Source organism: Mastomys coucha, unplaced genomic scaffold (genome assembly GCF_008632895.1).
Source record: "Mastomys coucha isolate ucsf_1 unplaced genomic scaffold, UCSF_Mcou_1 pScaffold9, whole genome shotgun sequence".
Lineage (NCBI taxonomy): Eukaryota > Metazoa > Chordata > Mammalia > Rodentia > Muridae > Mastomys > Mastomys coucha.
The window spans coordinates 36,576,059-36,593,599 of NW_022196915.1; the positions used below are offsets into that span (position 1 = coordinate 36,576,059).

Here is a 17,541-nt window from a genome sequence, read left to right on the forward strand (position 1 = left end):
AGATGTTGAGTAGAGCTTATGTAGATTTAGTTAAATTATTAGAAAAGAGAGGGCTATTTATAGCCTCAGAAATGGTTCAAAAGAATGATATTGTCAATTATTTGGGTGCAAAAATTCAAAGCAAGCATGTAGTTCCTCAGAAGATTGAGCTGAGAAAAGATAAATTGAAAACATTAAATGATTTTCAAAAGTTTTTAGGAGATATCAATTGGGTACATTGTTATTTGAATCTTCCCAATTATGAATTAAAGCCACTATATATTATCTTAGTGGGAGATTCAGCATTAGATTCTCCTAGGAGTCTGAATTTGGCAGCACGTGAAGCCTTGTGTAAAGTGGAAGAGGGCTTACAGAATGCCTTTTTAAAGAGGTAGGATGAAGGTAAAGAAATTGTGTTGTGTATATTGCCAACTTATGTCCAACCCATTGGACTGTTATGGCAGAATGGCCCACTTTTGTGGATATATCCTAAGATCTCTCCTGCAAAATCAGTTGAGCATTATCCCACTGCTGTAGCAAGTTTGGCTAATACCGGTATTCAACAGTGTTTGCAATATTTTGGTATTTTTCCCGCCATGATTGTAGTCCCTTATTCTGCTCAGCAAGTAAGAGTTCTATGTGGAACTGTGGATGAATGGGCTATCCTGCAGTGTGGTTTTGCAGGTGTAATTGATAATCATTACCCAAAGCATCCTTTATTGTCATTTTTTAAAGATCATCCGGTGATTTTTCCAAAAATTACTGTTCAAAGTCCTATTAATGGAGTCCCAAGTATTTTTACAGATGGATCCAAGACTGGCTGTGGAGCCTATGTAATTGGAGAAGGGGACTCAGTGGTGTGTAACAGTTTAAGCCTGGGTCTCCCCATATTGTTGAATTTCAAATAGTAATTGAAGTATTTAAAAATTGCAAATTTTCCTTTAATTTAATTTCTGATTTGGCCTATGTAGTTAATTTGGTGAGGATGCTTGAAGTTGTTGGTAAAGTAATATTGAGTAGTCCCATTCAACCATATTGCTTCAGCTACAACATCTGATATAGCTTCGGAAGAATCCATTTTGTATTCAACATGTAAGAGCACATTCAGACCTTCCAGGACCAATGAGTGAAGGAAATGCAGTGGTAGATAAAAATTACTAGAATGGAGTTCATTTTTATGAGTTCTTCTTTGGAAAAGGCCATGAACTTCCATCAAAGATTCCATGTCAATGCTAGGACCTTACAGGCTAAATTTCATATCTCTAGAGCTGATGCTCGAGAGATTGTTTTAAAATGTTCCCAGTGTGTTACCCACCTGCATTCTCCCTCATTAGGAGTTAATCCTCGTGGTTTGCACCCCTTACAGGTGTGGCAGATAGATATTACTCATATTTCTTTTATTTCTTGTTTGTTTTGTTTTTTCAAGACAGGGTTTCTCTGTGTAGCCCTGGTTGTCCTGGAACTCACTCTGTAGACCAGGCTGGCCTCGAACTCAGAAATCCGCCTGCCTCTGCCTCCCAAGTGCTGGGATTAAAGGCGTGTGCCACCACCCGGCGTTACTCATATTTCTGAATTTGGCACTTTAAAGTATGTCCATGTGTCTATAGACACCTGTTCTGGGATTATACATGCCACCCCTTTGAGTGGAGAAAAGGCATGTAGTGTGATCTTTCATTGCCTAGAAGCCTGGGCTGCCTGGGGTAAGCCCCAGCAGCTCAAAACAGATAATGGACCAGCCTAAACGACTCAAACCTTTAAGTCTTTCTGTAAACAAATGGAAATTCGTGTTTCCCATGGATTGCCATATAATCCTCAAGGTCAAGGCATTGTGGAGCGTGCTCATTGCACACTCAAAGAAATTTTACAAAAACAAAAGGGGGGAATTGGTCAGGGCCGTACCCCGAAAGAAAGAATTGCTCTTGCTCTTTTCACCTTAAATTTTTTAAATTTGGATGTGGATGGCCTTTCTGCTGCTGACCGTCATCAGCGCAGTGGAGGATCCTTAAAAGGTTTTGTGAAATGGAAGGATGTGATCATGGGCATATGGCATGGTCCTGATCCAGTGTTGATGTGGGCGAGAGGGTCCGTTTGTGTTTTTCCTCAGGATCGTTTGAAGCCTCTGTGGGTTCCTGAACGGTTGACGCAGGGAAGTGCAGTCAAAATGTGGATCCTAGTCCTGCTGCCTATTTTGAGCTTGAGCTGAACGCCAGCTCTGATGGAACCCAGCTGGAGGATAATGTCCGTGTTTCCGAAGCCTCTTCCAGTTCGTCATGAGCAGCAAATATTTCCCAGCTTGTTTGCTAGTAATAAAAGTTTAGGCATTCCCTATTTGCCAGAGGATAAAGAGATAAGCCCTATAGAAGGAAATATGAGTATTAGTTTAGAAGGTAGTTTTTGTATGCATGTAGTGCTTAATATTAGTGAAAGAAGTAAATGTGTAATGATATAGAATCAAACTGCTACTTGGTTAGATGGTATTAATAGTGCAGCTCATGATGCTATAGTTAATAGTGCTAATGGAACCTGGGTTGTTGATTGGTGGCCCGCTTCTCGCAACCCTAGAGTTCTTCTTTAAGCAGTTTATTCAGGAACCTTGAACAATCTTCTTCTGACCCCCGGGGCAACACCTTAGGCCCTTAAATGCTCTATGCTGAGCCTATCCCGTTGGGCCACATAGCGAGTGCAGATAGGCCACCAGAAAGCAAAAGCGAGCCAAACTAGCAAGCATAGACAAATAAGGACTTGTTTAAGAGAGCGCCCACTTGCTAGAAAGCGGAACCAGGCACCATCTTGGGGCACAGCTCTAGCGGCTCTCCACAGTTCCCCCCTTTTGTCGCAACAGTGTCAATGGTGGATAAATATACTTTTTGGAGCCTTTGTCTGGTCCTTATAGTTAAATCACAGAAGAGTTATTTGGAAGTTTGGAATAAGACTCTTAACATCTTCTGTAGTCAACTATTTTCCATTCAAGAGACCTCTGTTGATCTGCTATATGGCCTTAGTGGAAATTGATCATTTGATGATGAGCCACCAAGCCATAAAATAGGACATCCATGGCAGAAATCTATTATCAAATGCAAGTGGTATATACTTGATTGGGCACAAGCAGATCCTGAAATCATAAGTTGCCCAAATGTCTGTGGTTTCTCCTCCCTTCACATTGTCATCTGCTCCTAAGCATGCACCTAGGGTTATATTACACCCTTTGATCAGTTGACTAAGGAAGACTATGGCTTGGTTTACTGACGGTTCTGCATGATATGTGTAGATGCAGCATTACAAATGCTTTCTGGTGTTGGGCTCTATTTCACTTTGGTTTGGGCCTTGAGGACAAACCTGAGCCTGACTCAATATTTGAGACCTGTCATTCACTTGAGAATGACTCAGCACAACCTATGGACCTGAATGAGACCTCCTCTGCCTAGTTACCTCTGATGTATCAATTTCTTATAGGCTATGTGAGTGAGATCACCCCATACCCCTCATCATCTCACACCATATGGCATCTCACCCTATACCCCTATCTCTACCTCCTTGCTTTGCCTATATAAACAAATTGCTGGCACCTTAAAACGAGTTCTTGCTTTGGACAAGACTCCTGGCCTGCTGTGTTTCTTTGAAGCTGTCGACACCAACCATGCAGCTCAGCCCTGGACAGACCCAGCTGGGGACTGGGTTCTCTCCTCTCTCCTGGACTTACCTGCAATGAGTCAATGTTCTGGAACAACACAACATTACAACTTGTTTCCGGGACATCCATGAAAGCACTACTGAAGGGATACATTCACAATTGGCAGAATTTTGGACACTATACATGGTGCTACATTTTGTTTGGAAAGGGAAAAGGCAAGATGCGCAATTGTTCATTAATTCATGGGCTGTTACCAATGGATTCACTAGATGGCCAGAGACTTGAGAAGAGCATAATTGGAAAATTGGTGTGAAACTCATCTGGGGAACAAGTATGGGCAAAGTCTTTCCAAATGGACAAAGGATACTTGTGTCCTATGTAAGTGCTCATCAAAAGGTGACTTCAAAGGAGGAGTCCCTCAATGATTACCTGATAAGATTTCATGTTCTATGGACCATTATTCTTTTCCCCCAGTCATCTCTGTCATTACACAATGGGCAGATTGATCAGAATAAACACGGTGGTGGAGACAGGAGTTATGTGTGGAATTAAAGATATGAACTTCTATTCACCATATATAACTTGGCTACACCTGCTGCTGAATGCCAGATCTGCCAACAGTTGAGACCAAAACTGAACACCAGTTATCATACCATTCTCTAGAATGATCAGCTAGTGACATAATGGCAAGTTGAACACATTGAACCATGTACTCTTTGGAAAGAACCACACTTTCTCCTTACTGGAGTAGACTCTTACTTTCTTATGGATTTGCCTTTACTTCATGTGATGCTTCTGTCAAAACTACCATAAGTGGTCTTATCCACTATCAATATCAAACAGGTAAAGCCTTTAAAGAGAAAACACATAAATCCATTAAAAATATATAGGAAAATACAATTAAATAGGTGAAGGAAATAAATAAAATTGTGCAAGATATGAAAATGGAAATAGAAGCAGTAAAGAAAACACAAAGTGAGGAAATCCTAGAGATGGAAAACCTAGAGAAGACAACAGGAACAACAGATGCAAGCATCACCAACAGAATACAGAAGATGGAAGAGAGAATCTTATGTGTAGAAGATACAATACAAAATATGATACATCAAACAAAGAATATTAAAGTTAAAAATTTCCTGACAAAACATCCATAAAACCTGAATACCATGTAATGACCTAACCTAAGAATTTGGTCCAGCATCTTAGTCCTCTATAAATATTAATAAATATTTTCCTCCTTCCATTTCAGTAAGATAAGCACCCTAAAATGTCTACTATCTACAGTTTCTTTAACATAAACAGAATTAGCCAATCACTGGGATATCCATGTAACGAAAAGTCCTACATGTGCTTGGAACCCAGAAACAATGTGTTCACCCTGTTTTCAATTTTCCCAAGGAGGAATTAATATTCAATGATGATTTGGAAGCTACTGCAGTTTTCTGTGATAATGTTTTTGGAATTCTAGCCTGAAATACAGGGAAGAATCTCATAAGGGAGAAAAGTTCATCTGGAATTGGTAAAATGAAAAATTAGAGAAAGGAGAGGTAAACTTTCTAGAAGTTACTCAGTTTAAAAAGTCATCTTATTTGTTTTTTAATAATAATTTTTATACAAACTCTAGCAATTTATTTGATTGATAATGGCCATTTCTGGCCACTTAAATATATTCCATTATCCCTGAATCATATCTACAAAATAGGTCTTGTATGAGAATTAACAGCATAAGGAGATTCTAGATAGTCTATGTAGAACCTAACTCCAATGACAGTATTTTTTAGAAGAGACACCTGGAAGAAAAGGCAGGGATAAGAATATTTTAGACTCAAGTCCAGAAGTGCTGAAACTCACAGGAAGATGAAAGGATTCCTACCATATTCTCCAAAAATAACTCAGCCCCCATAGTAATAGATTTTACTGACTGTTGTCTTCTACAGAATTGGGAGAATAAATTCCTACTGTTTTAAGGCATTAAGTTATAGCATAAATTATTCTTTTTATTATTATGGAAATAAATGATATTAAACTTAATCAACATGCTTATATAATATTAATTCTAAAAATCTCCAGGTCTGTCAATTTTTAATTTTTATAAAAAGAAACCTGGACTAAGTAATTTAATACACTGCACTGACTGAGGGGTGAAGTAAGATACTTCTGTTAGCTTGCACTGAATTTTAACCTTATACTTGGTAGCACCATCACTTCTTACTCCCCATACAACTCTATTTCTCTGTGTTATGTCAAAACTTTCCCAGAATGCTAACTTGGAAATCATTTTGAGGCAGGACCTCACTGTGGTTCATTGAGTCTTATTTAATGTTGCTCTGAAGATAATAGAAATTCTAGTAAAAACTAGAGAGAATAGCATTGCATTATTTTTCTAGTGAAAATTTCAGAAGCTGAATATGTCATTATCATCTCCAGTCAGAATAATCATGTCTACATGGAGTCAGAAGAGCTTGCTGATTGTCTTAAAGAGGACAGTCAGTAAGAAGTGTTGGATAACCCATGTTTTTTTACATATTAGATTATTTTCTATTCTTTCTTGGTATGCATTGGATGCAAATAGTCCATTGAAGTCCTTTTCCTTAGCCTGACACAGATTTCTGACCTGTAAGAGTCTCATGGGTTCAATTTTCCTGCTCTGTGTTTGAACAGAACAGAGCATAGAAATAATTTTCCTTGGGAATCTCATGGGAACATGTTGAGAATATTATAATTATTTCACATTCTACAATTCAGACTAGAGAAGAAAACAAATCCTCATTTAAATCAGGCTGACCTTAAAAATTACTGGTTTTGAAATATCATTTTATCTGATGATAAATAATTAGGATACATATTCTTCAAAGTTAATTTTTACTTGACCACAATGCACAAATCAATTGACTTAGTTGGTATTTTAGTTGTGAGCACAAAACAGATTATATCACATTTTATGATATGTAATTATCACAAGAAAATTTTGATATGGATAGGAAGCCCTTATGCAAGTACACTTGGTCAACTTTGTTCCTATATTATACATGATTAATAGATTTCTTGCAGGAAAGTTTTATTTTCTAAATAGTGTAATTAAGGATAGTTTAAATGTTTATTTTATTTTGATATCTTGGGTTTTAATATAGCTGTCAATATTTGATATTAAATTATTTATACTTAAGTATACATGTTTTACAACTTATATGTATTTGCACAGACATAGAAAGGTTATCAGAGTAAAGACAGACTATGTGGCTATCCCACGTCACTTGTCCCTTGAAATGACTTTCTTCTCCTTTATACACTGATCCTCCCAGTGGACTACTAACATGTGCTTCTTACTATTTCTTAGTTTCTATTTACTCTTTTATACAACCAAAATAAAATCTTATGAATTCTATTTTCTGACCTAATTTATTTCATCCAGCATACTTAGTTCCTTTATCATGTGGTTGAATTACACTATTTTTATTATCGACTATCATTTCATTGCATATGTACCAACTGATGGGAATGTGGGTTATTTTTTAGTTTCTGAATATGAGAAATAAAGAAGGGGTTCTCAGCAACTCAGACTGTTGCCAAGGTAATAGGTTGTTCTCCACAACTGACAGGAAGACACACAGAGCTTTGAACATTGAAAGGTTGAGCTGTGAATACATAGGAGCTTCACCCTCACCCTCTAGTGTCTAGAACACAAAAAGGTACTCTGCAGACTGCCAAAAGAAAAGCACTAACACATAAACATCTGCAAAACTTTTGATCTACAACCTGTCCTGCCTGTAAAATATACTAGAACAACAGCTGCACAAACCTTGTGAGAGTAACCAATCTATGTCTGATTTAATGTAAGGCTGGAAACTCCTACCTGATACTGTTTGGGAGACCAATAACCATTGTATAGAAAATCCAGAGATCTATGGTAAAGCTAACTGCTACTCACTGATCTTTAAAAAAAGATGGAAATGATTCCTACTGACATTTTTCCATACTCATAGAGCAGTGCTTTATTCAGCCATCATTAGACAAGCTTCCTCATGCACCAGATGGGAACAAATACAGAGACTCACAGACATTCATCATCATCATCATCATCTCTCTCTCTGTCTCTCTGTCTCTGTCTCTCTCTGTCTCTGTCTCTGTCTCTGTCTGTCTCTCTCTCTCACACACACACCACACACACAAACACACACACACACACACACACACACACACACACACACACGCCTTGGAACATACAGCTCAAAAAGTGATGTCTGCATCAAATTCTTCCCCCTCAGAGCTCAGAAAACTGCAGAAGAGGAGGCAGAGAGCATGAGGGAGTCTGAGGGAATGAAGGACACCAGAAGAGCAAGGGACTCAAAAACAACTGAGCAAGCCTCTTATGAACTCACAGAGACTGAAGCAGTAAGCACGGGACCTACACAGGTCTACATCATGTCTTCTGTATACATACTATAGCTTTCAGTTTAATACTTTTGTAAGACTCCTGGGTGTGTAAACAAGTGGGTCTCTGATTCTTGTGCTTTTATTTGCGTGGTTATATTCTCTGGTGGTTTAGCTTGTCCAACTTTGATATATTTTTTGTTTTGTTTGTTTTGTTGTTATCTCTTAGGAGTTCTTTTCTAATAAGAGACAGAAAAGGAGTGAATCCAGATGAAAGAGTACATGGAGAGGATCTGGGAGGAGTAACAGGAGGGGAAGTTGTATACAGATTATATTGTAAGTAAAAAGAATATATGTTTAATAAATGGGGAAGTATAAAGAAGATAGCAGGAGTTTAAATGGTGAGTCATGTTGAATGCAGAGTCTGAAGAAGGCATTAAGATGTGAATTCTAAAAAATAAATAAATAAAAAGAACCCCCTCTTAAAAGAAATAAGGATTGAATATATATATTTATATAAAAATCTCATATGGCTTGCAAATTTTTCAACACTTTAATATTGCCTTATGGATCATGTTAAGGGTAACTTAATAAATGTCTATTGAGCATAAAACTGGAAGAATTTGATGGTTTGGGTCAAAATTTTCTGTGTCAATTTTGTTATATTGATTCATATTTGCTTTTGGATCTGACATTTTGCACACATCTACCAAATATGAATAGTGGATAAAAGACTTTTTAAAATAATAAAAAAAAACAGTTTTCCTTGTAAAGATCACATTTTGTAACTAAGGAGCCCCATAATTAACATGATTTCATATTCCTGATCGTATGAGTCATTATTCAACTGCTATGAAAAGTTTTCATTATCTCTGATAATATTATTTACTTTGAAATATACCTGATAAAATTTCTGATATTTTCTTTTGATTTGTATAAGAATCACATATTTAATCATGCATATCTAACATCCTAATTAAAAGCAAAGGAGAATTTTAATAATAGTTTTAAAGTTTTTGTAGTTGACACTAGGATTTGATTTTGTGGACAGTAATTCACAATATCAGTCTGAACTGATAAGTTTTACTTATTTGAGAATTCTCTGTTTTTGTTGTTGTTGAGAGTATGACCATAGGTAAGTTTTAATACCTGATTGTATGGTCTCACACCTATATATATAGAGAGACAGTGCTAATTAGACAGTGATATGCATATATCATAAATATACATATATTAATATATATCTTCATATATATATGAAGATGACATGAAATTTGGATAGGAATATGTTGGAAGACACACAGGGTGCTATAGGAGAAAAAAATGAAGAGGTGGTTTTTATAAAAATAATTTTTATACATTAATGAAATCTTTTTTTACTTCATATAAAATTAGTTCTCTTGAAAATGTATGATAAAGACTGAAAAGAAATATGTTTAGAATGTTATTAGTCAGAAATAAATAACTTTGGCATAAAGCAATAAAAAATAGGAAAAGATATATTAAATACATACATAAAAGAAATAAAAGGTCAAAATATAGGCCTAAAATTAAAGACTCAATAGCATAGATAATCACTAGATTAGACTTTATATACATATAGTCCTAAGGAATCAATTATTGGATTCAGAAAAGTTCTTTGACAAAACTCAATACACCTTCACAAAAAAAGCCCTGAGAGATTCGGACTCTCAGTTTACAGTAAGCCCATAGACAACATCAACTTCAATGGAAAGTTAGATAAGTTCCACTAAAATCAGGGACAAGACAAGGGTTTCTATTCTCTGTATACCTATTCAATATAGTACTCAAAGTCTTAGCTAGAACAATAGGGAAATTGAGGGAATACAAGTTGAAAAGAAGTCAAAACATATCTATTTGCAGATGGTTTGACAGTAAACATAAGTGACCCTAAAAATTCACTTGGGAACTTTTACATCTGATAAATACTTTCAACAAAGTAGGTGGATAAAAAATTAACTTATAAACTCAGTAGCCTTCTTATATACAACTGATAAATGAACTAAGAAAGAAATCAGGGAAATAACAGATTTGACAATAGTACCACATAATGTAAAATATCTTGGAGTGTTTCTGAACAAGCAAAGTGAAAGATTTATTTGAGAAGAACTTTTAAGTCGTTGAAGAAAGTGAAAAAGATATCAGAAGATGGAAAGATCTCATGAATCAATAGAAGTAACATATGGTAAAGGTGGGCATTCTACCAAAAACAATCTACTGACTCTGCAATTCCAACATAGTTCTCCACACATCTTAAGAGGACAATTTTCAACTCCATTTGTATAAACAAAAAGCCCAGGAGAGCTAATATACTGGGTGTCTGAGTATTCCTGATTTTAAGTTTTACTACAAAGCTATAGTAATAAAAACAGCACGGTGTTGACATTAAAATAGTCATGTTTATCAATGGATTAAAACCCCAGACATAAATCCATATACTTATGGACATCCAAATTTTTGATAAAGAATCCAGAAATACATACTTGAAAAAAAAGACAGCATTTTTAGCACCTGGTGCTAGTCTAACTAGATGTCTGCATATGTAAAAATGTGAATAGACCAATATTTATCATCCTGCACAAAACTTAAATAAAAACACATCAAAAATCTCAACATAAAGCCAGGGACACTGAACCTGATAGAAGAGAAGGTCAGAAATAGTTATGAACTCATTAGCACAGGAAAAGTTTTTATATAATGAACACCATTAGCGTGGTGTTTCTACAAGGGTCAGAACTGACAGGAAATAATCCACAAAGTGGTGCAAATGAAAATTCAGTTCAGCCTGACATAGTTGGCCTGGATGAAGCTTCATGAGTTTGATGATAAATTTTTGTTTTTTGGCCAGGATATTTAAACTAAGTGCAATTTGGGAAAAAAGTTTCAGGTGGGGAGGAGGTATCAGATGTGGAATAGTCAGAGGGTAGACCAGGAGGGAAATAAAATCTGGAGTGTAAAACAAATAAATAAATAAACAAAAATAAAAAATAAAAAAGTTTCCTGGTATAATAAAATCTCTGGTATACAAGGAAGCACAATTACTTTGATACATAAAGATACATATCTAAACTAAAGATACATATCTTTCTTTCTAGAGATGGGTTCTGAAGATAGGCTACCTGTATTCACTCAAAGGCTCCCAAAAGAATCTAAATTGGTTTCAGCTATACAAATAGTGTAGAGGTCATTTCCGGTATTAGCCACCTCTGGTCCTGGTTAGGAGAGCCTCTGACTATGCAGATAATGCAAGGGTCATTTAGCTGTTAGGTATATATGGTCCTAGTTTTGGGATCCTGTGGCTACACAGGTAGTGTAATAGTCATTTAGATTACTAGCTACTTCCTGTCTTGGCTATGAGAGCTTGATATGGCTTGGTCCAACAGATAATACAGGTCACCAGGCTATTAAACACCTCTAATCACCCAGTTTTGGGTGAAAAAATAGGTTACACATCCTTTCCCTTGAGAAGACAACCCTGCATGCATAACATTTCTGGTGTCTCTGGAGATTTATGGGCACAAGAACCTTCATGTTCCCAACATAACCTCCCTTCACTTTTTTTTAAAAAAATTGAGTTCTTTCTTTTCTTCCTCCCCCATTTACTTTATTCTTCTGTCAAACAATACATCATTGCCACATCTTCCCCTTCCTCCCCTCTGTTCATTCCCCTCCACATCTCCCCCAGATCCACTGATCCTCCATTTCCCTTCAGAAAACAGCAAACAGCCCAGGGATATCAACCAAACATGGCCTAACAAGATGCAATAAGACTAGATACAAAAACTCATATCAAGGCTGGACAGGGCAATCCAGTAGGAGTAAAACAATCCTGTATGCAGGTAAGTGTCAGAGACCTCCCCACTTCCACTGTTAGAAATCCCACAAAACTCCTCAGCTAAACAACAACTGCACATATGCAGAGGTCCTAGGACAGACCCATGCAGGATCCATGGTTGCCACTTTAGTCTCGTTGAGCCCCCCCTGTGCCCTGTTTACTTGATTCTGTGGACCCTTATCGCCTGGTATCCTCAAACCTTCTGGTTCCTGCAATGCTTCTTCCTTCTCTTTTGGGGGGTTCTCTGAGCTCCCACTAATGTTTGGCTATGGGTCTCCATATCTGCTCCCACCAGCTTCTGGAGGAAGCTTCCCTGATGACTACTGGGCTAGGCACCTTTTCTGTTGTTGGAATTGTTAGTCATGTTTGGATCTATCGAAGGTCTCTGTGTCAACCAGCTTCCAGATCCGGACATCCACACAGTGTTGAGCACAGGCTCCCAATTGTGCCAAGGATGTGTATGTGTGAAAACTGTTATTTTGTTTCCTAAACTAAATGTATGTAAATATTGATGAAAAATAAAACCAGCCATGAGTAAATTAATGAGTTTTTGGAATCAATGAATCTAAAAATTTATAATTTCAGGTTTTATGAATAACTTTAAAAAGATTCAACATCGTTAGCCCAGCAATGAATGGGCTAGTGAGATGGCTCAGTGGCTAAAACCATTTGCTGCCAAACCTCACTACTTGAGATGGATTCCAAAGACCTACCTGATAGAAGACACTCTAGATAGTTGCTCTCTGACCTCCATTTGTATACACACACAAATAATAAAATAAATAAATACAACATATTATGAACATTTTTAAAAAGAAATCATAGGTGGTGACTTTAATTTTGCAGTTCAATAACATAGTTAAATAAGTAAACTTTGAAAAATCCAATGCCTGATATAGCTGTCTCCTGAGAGACTCTGACAGTACCTGACTAATATACAGAGGTAGAGGCTCACAGCCATCCATTAAACTGAGTACAGGGTCCCCAATGAAGGAGTTAGAGAAAGGACTAAAGGAGCGAAAGGGTTTGCAGCCCCTTAGGACGAACAACAATATGAACTAACTAGTACCCTCAGAGCTCCCAGGACTAAACCACCATGTTGGGACTAAATGGCTCCTGCAGCATGTGTATAGCAGAGGATGGCCAAGTTGGTCATCAATGGGAGGAGAGGCCCTCCTTGGCCCTGTGAAGGTTCTATGCCCCAGTGTAGGGGAATGCCAGAGCCAGTAACCAGGAGAGCATAGGGTGGTGAGCAGGGGGAGAGGGGAGCAGGAGGGGGAAGGGAACAGGGGTTTGTTTGTGTTTTTGTTTTTATTTTCTTTTTTCTTTTTTTTGGAGTAGAAACTAGGAAAGGAGATATCGTATGACATGTAAATAAAGAAAATATCTAATTAAAATAATAAAATGTTTAAGTGAAAAAAAGAAAAATCTAATGATGAATTTATCTGGTAATTTATGTTTTGAGACAGGGTCTTACAATATAGTCCCACTGGCTTCAAAATTATTGGGATTTTCCTGACTCAGCTCTCTCTCTCTCTCTCTCACTTTCTCTCTCTCTCTCTCTCTCTCTCTCTCTCTCTCTCTCTCTCTCTCTCTCTCTCTCTCTCTCTCTCTCTCTCTCTCTCTCCCTCCCTCTCCAAAATTACAGGGAGGTTCCACAAGCATCGTTGAAAATGCACTTGTTTTGTGTTTCATCTCATTGGCAATTTCTCCATGGCTTTGCACAGTTATAACCTTGACAAAGAACAAAGAATTGAGGGGTTAAATAAATGATATGTTTTTATACTTATTTCTAAAACCCAACAGTACTGCTAATATATTTTTCATGCCCCAGTCTTAGATATTTAAATTTTATTTTGCATTATTGTAACTTTTTTAATACTAAAGATTAATCTAAGGCATTGTATGTGTCAGAAAAACTGCCTACTAATTGAGCTACATATGTGATTCTGGGATATTCAGAATTGTTTCAACTGACATATAATATAATATAAATTTGTGGGGTACAAAATGTTTATATATATATATGTACCTTCTGAAGTTTCAAATCAGAATAAACATATCAAAATTATTTATTATTTCACTCCTGGCTTTTATAAATCTATATCATATTTTAATTTATTCTTTTCTAATTGCATACTAGCAGAAGGAAACTCTTTTTCACATGTAACTGAAATTTGATACCTCCTGAGCAAACTTCACCATCTGTCTATATCCCTGCTTTCCTAGATGTGGCTACTGTTGCTCTATTTTAAATGTCCATGTCATAAAACTTTTCAGATTTCACATGTTATTTAGATCATGCCTTCTGCATCTGTCTAATCTTCCTTAACAATGACTTCAGTCCTAGTGATGCTGGAACAAAATGATCGTATTATTTGTAAGAGTAAAGTTATGAATAGATATATATAAACACACACACATATCACATTTTCTTCTACCACCTATCTGTTCTAGGTGTCTATATGTTTCACATTCTTGCTATTTTAAGAAGTGCTACAGCAGGCAGTGGTGGCACATGTCTTTAATCCCAGCATTTGGGAGACAGAGACAGATGGATTTCTGAGTTCCAGGCCAGCCTGGTCTACAGAGTGAATCCAGGACAGCCAGGGCTATACAGAAAACCCTGTCTCAAAAAAAAAAAAAGTACTACAAAAAGGAGGAAACAACAGTTAACTGGGGTGTCTAAATTTCATTTCCAACAAATGTGTGCTTAGTAGTAAGTTTTCTGGATGACGTAGTAGGTCCTTTTATATAGTTTTTTTTTTTAAAAAAAATAATCTACTGCTCTAAATAATGGCTGTATAAATGTCTATTTCCCCCCTGGGAATTAGTATAACATTTTTAATAACTATTACTTAAACAAGAATGAAATATCTGTAAATGAGAGAACTCTTCAATGAAATTTATAAAATATAAATGAAAAAAAGCTTATGATTCATGAGCTGGTAATATTTCTTAGCAAGTAAAGGCACATACTACCCAGCCTGATAATCTGGGATTGATTCCAAGATTTCACACATAAGACAACAGAATGATATCCTTAGTTTATGAACCGGAAGGATCATTATTGTTGTCTGTATTGTTGAAATTGTCTTGAGATTCAAAATAATTGCTAGCAAAATATGAATGTAATGTTATTCGAGTAACAGAAAAATCCTTACCATCTTACTATGATAATGCTTACTATTTACTACTTACTACTACAACAGAGTAGGAATAAAAATGAAGGCTTAAGATAAATAAACTGTTTTATGATATATTCTGGTAAATATTACAACAACTCAATTGTCCTCTTTGAAAACCTAAGTCCTTATCGTGTTCAGGGGAAAAAACCCCACATAGCAGGTTACATTCCATTTAATTTTATTTTATTAATCAAATATATTCATTTATACAGAATTTTAATATTTGTCTTAAATCAAATAGAAAACACTGGTTAATCGTTATATATTTCAATTGTATCATTTTTAAGATTTCAATAATTAAAGCTATCTAAAAATGCTCTAAAATCTTTATCTAGGTTACATTCTGATACTTCCATATTTCTTAACTATGTTGTAACTATTCTCTTCCACTTATGTTCTTTGATTGTGCCCAAATCTTCAAATCTTTGAGTTCCTGTGCCTTTTATGATGTTATTTGTTTCCCCTAAATACTCTTGATTTCAGTTAAATTTCACTCAAAAATCTTACTTGAAAGCTAAGGTCTAAATATAGCAGAGCACTGATTCTAGTGAAATTTTTTTCTAGTTTGGAAGTTTGGCTTTACTTCATTCACTTGAATATAACCCTGGAAGACATAGAATTGTACCTGCCGCATCAATGTTCTTAGAATAAAATCAGAAAACTAGAAATACATAACAGAGTATTTGCTAAAGAACTGATTCAATGCATGAATAATTATGTAGTTTAATTAATTTAAATTGTATTCTCTTTCTCTTTGTTTTCTCTTTCTTTTACCCACTCAGCAAATCACATATTGACTTAACAACTTCCTCATAGAAGTTTTCACTTCCTGGTTGCGAAGTGTATAGATCACAGGATTCATCAAAGGAAAGATGACTGTGTGGAAAAGAGAAACAACTTTGTCAGCTTGGAGAGCCTGGAAGGGGCGGGTATAGATAAAAATGGCAGGCCCAAACATGAGAAATACAATTATAATATGGGTGGTGCATGTAGAGATGGCTTTGCTCTTCCCTTCAGAAGAATGTCCTTTTACATGGTAGAGAATGACAGCATAGGAGGTCAGAAGTCCCAAGAAGCATAAGAGGCTAAGTAGACCACTGTTAGAAACCATCAGCAGCTCCACAGCAAAGGTGTCGGTGCAGGCTAGCTTTATAACCTGTGGAACATCACAGAAAAAGTTATCCAGCTGGTTTGGCCCACAAAAGGGCAAGTGCAGGATAAGAGCCACTTGTACAATGGAATGAGCAAAGCCCCCAAGCCACAGAGCCAACAATAATGCATGACAGACTCTAGGGTTCATGAGCGTGGTGTAGTATAAAGGACGGCATATAGCGATATAACGATCAAAGGCCATTACAACAAGAAGAAACATTTCTCCTGCTCCAAGAAAGTGAAGAAAGAATAGCTGAGTGATGCAGGCTTTATAAGAAATGACTTTTTTCTCACAGAAGAAATCCACAAGCATTCTAGGAGCTACAATGAAAGAGTAGGAGGCATCCAGGAACGCCAAGTTTCCCAGAAAGAAGTAAAGTGGGGCTGTGAGTCCAGAGTCTGATCTAATGGTGAAAATGATAAGAAAATTTCCAGGAAGAATTATTAGGTAGAAAACTGAAACCAGTGCGAAGACCAGGAGTTGAGTATCTTGAGACTGGGTCAGGCCAAGTAGGATGAATTCTGTTACTACTGAGCTGTTCTTGGTCTCCATCACTTCCTAATCCATAGAATAAAACATGTTATGTATTATACATGCCTTTTCTTCTGTTTCACAGCTCAAATCTACATGAAAGCAGTGTTTGCCATAACCAGTACACCATAGTTTAAACCATCTCTACTAACCCATTTGTACTGATCCTCACTAAGATTCTGTTCTGTTATAGATACCTTTAATTTCTACTTAACTACATGCTTCTACATACCTATAATTTTAGGACTATGAGCTAATTTCACAGCTACATCAACCAGTACCAGTCTTTTGTTATTTTGATAGTTTATTTCTTTCTGTTAGTGGTGACTCAATTTTTTGCTAGAGTATTTGCTTTTTTTTGTGTGTGTGTGTGCATTCTTTGTACAATCACAGAGAAAACTGCATTTGAAATTGTTTCTCTTCTTTACTTCCTATGGCATGCATCTTTTCTGGTTCTTATTTCCTTTCTGGAATTTTAAATTGCTGGTTTCCATGACATTGTTGTTTTATTGTCCCTTGAAAGTCAGCTTCAACACAACAGGGTTAGCTGAGAAGGGGCAAGTGTGGCTTTGACGACTGAGGTTGGGGCTAAGGATGGGGATCAGCACTAGTAGAGCTAACAGGGGTGGAAGGAGACTCAGTTCAAGTAGCAACTGATGAGGACTGCTGTTCACGGTAGCTAGAGAAAGAGAGAGGGGAAAATCACACACACACACACTCACACACACACACACACACCATACACACACTCACACACACACACTCACACTCACACACACACACACTCACACACACACACACACTCACACACACACACACTCACACACACACA

At 36.6% G+C, this 17,541-nt stretch overlaps 1 protein-coding gene and 1 long non-coding RNA gene across 2 annotated transcripts in view; both read right to left on the minus strand.

Annotated features, from left to right (window-relative positions):
* Positions 1-1,901: 1,901 nt before the first annotated feature.
* LOC116084396 overlaps positions 1,902-17,541 on the minus strand; it is a 35,918-nt gene continuing 20,278 nt past the window's right edge. The window contains exon 2 of the long non-coding RNA XR_004116092.1: positions 1,902-2,333. This is a non-coding gene — a long non-coding RNA (uncharacterized LOC116084396). The remainder of the gene's footprint in view (positions 2,334-17,541) is intronic.
* The window catches only part of LOC116084394 (olfactory receptor 4N5), a 10,292-nt gene continuing 7,937 nt past the window's right edge, over positions 15,187-17,541 (minus strand). Inside the window, exon 2 of the mRNA XM_031361371.1 lies at positions 15,187-16,736. Coding sequence (XP_031217231.1) covers positions 15,804-16,730 — 927 coding nt within the window. The 5' untranslated portion in view covers positions 16,731-16,736 and the 3' untranslated portion in view covers positions 15,187-15,803. The remainder of the gene's footprint in view (positions 16,737-17,541) is intronic.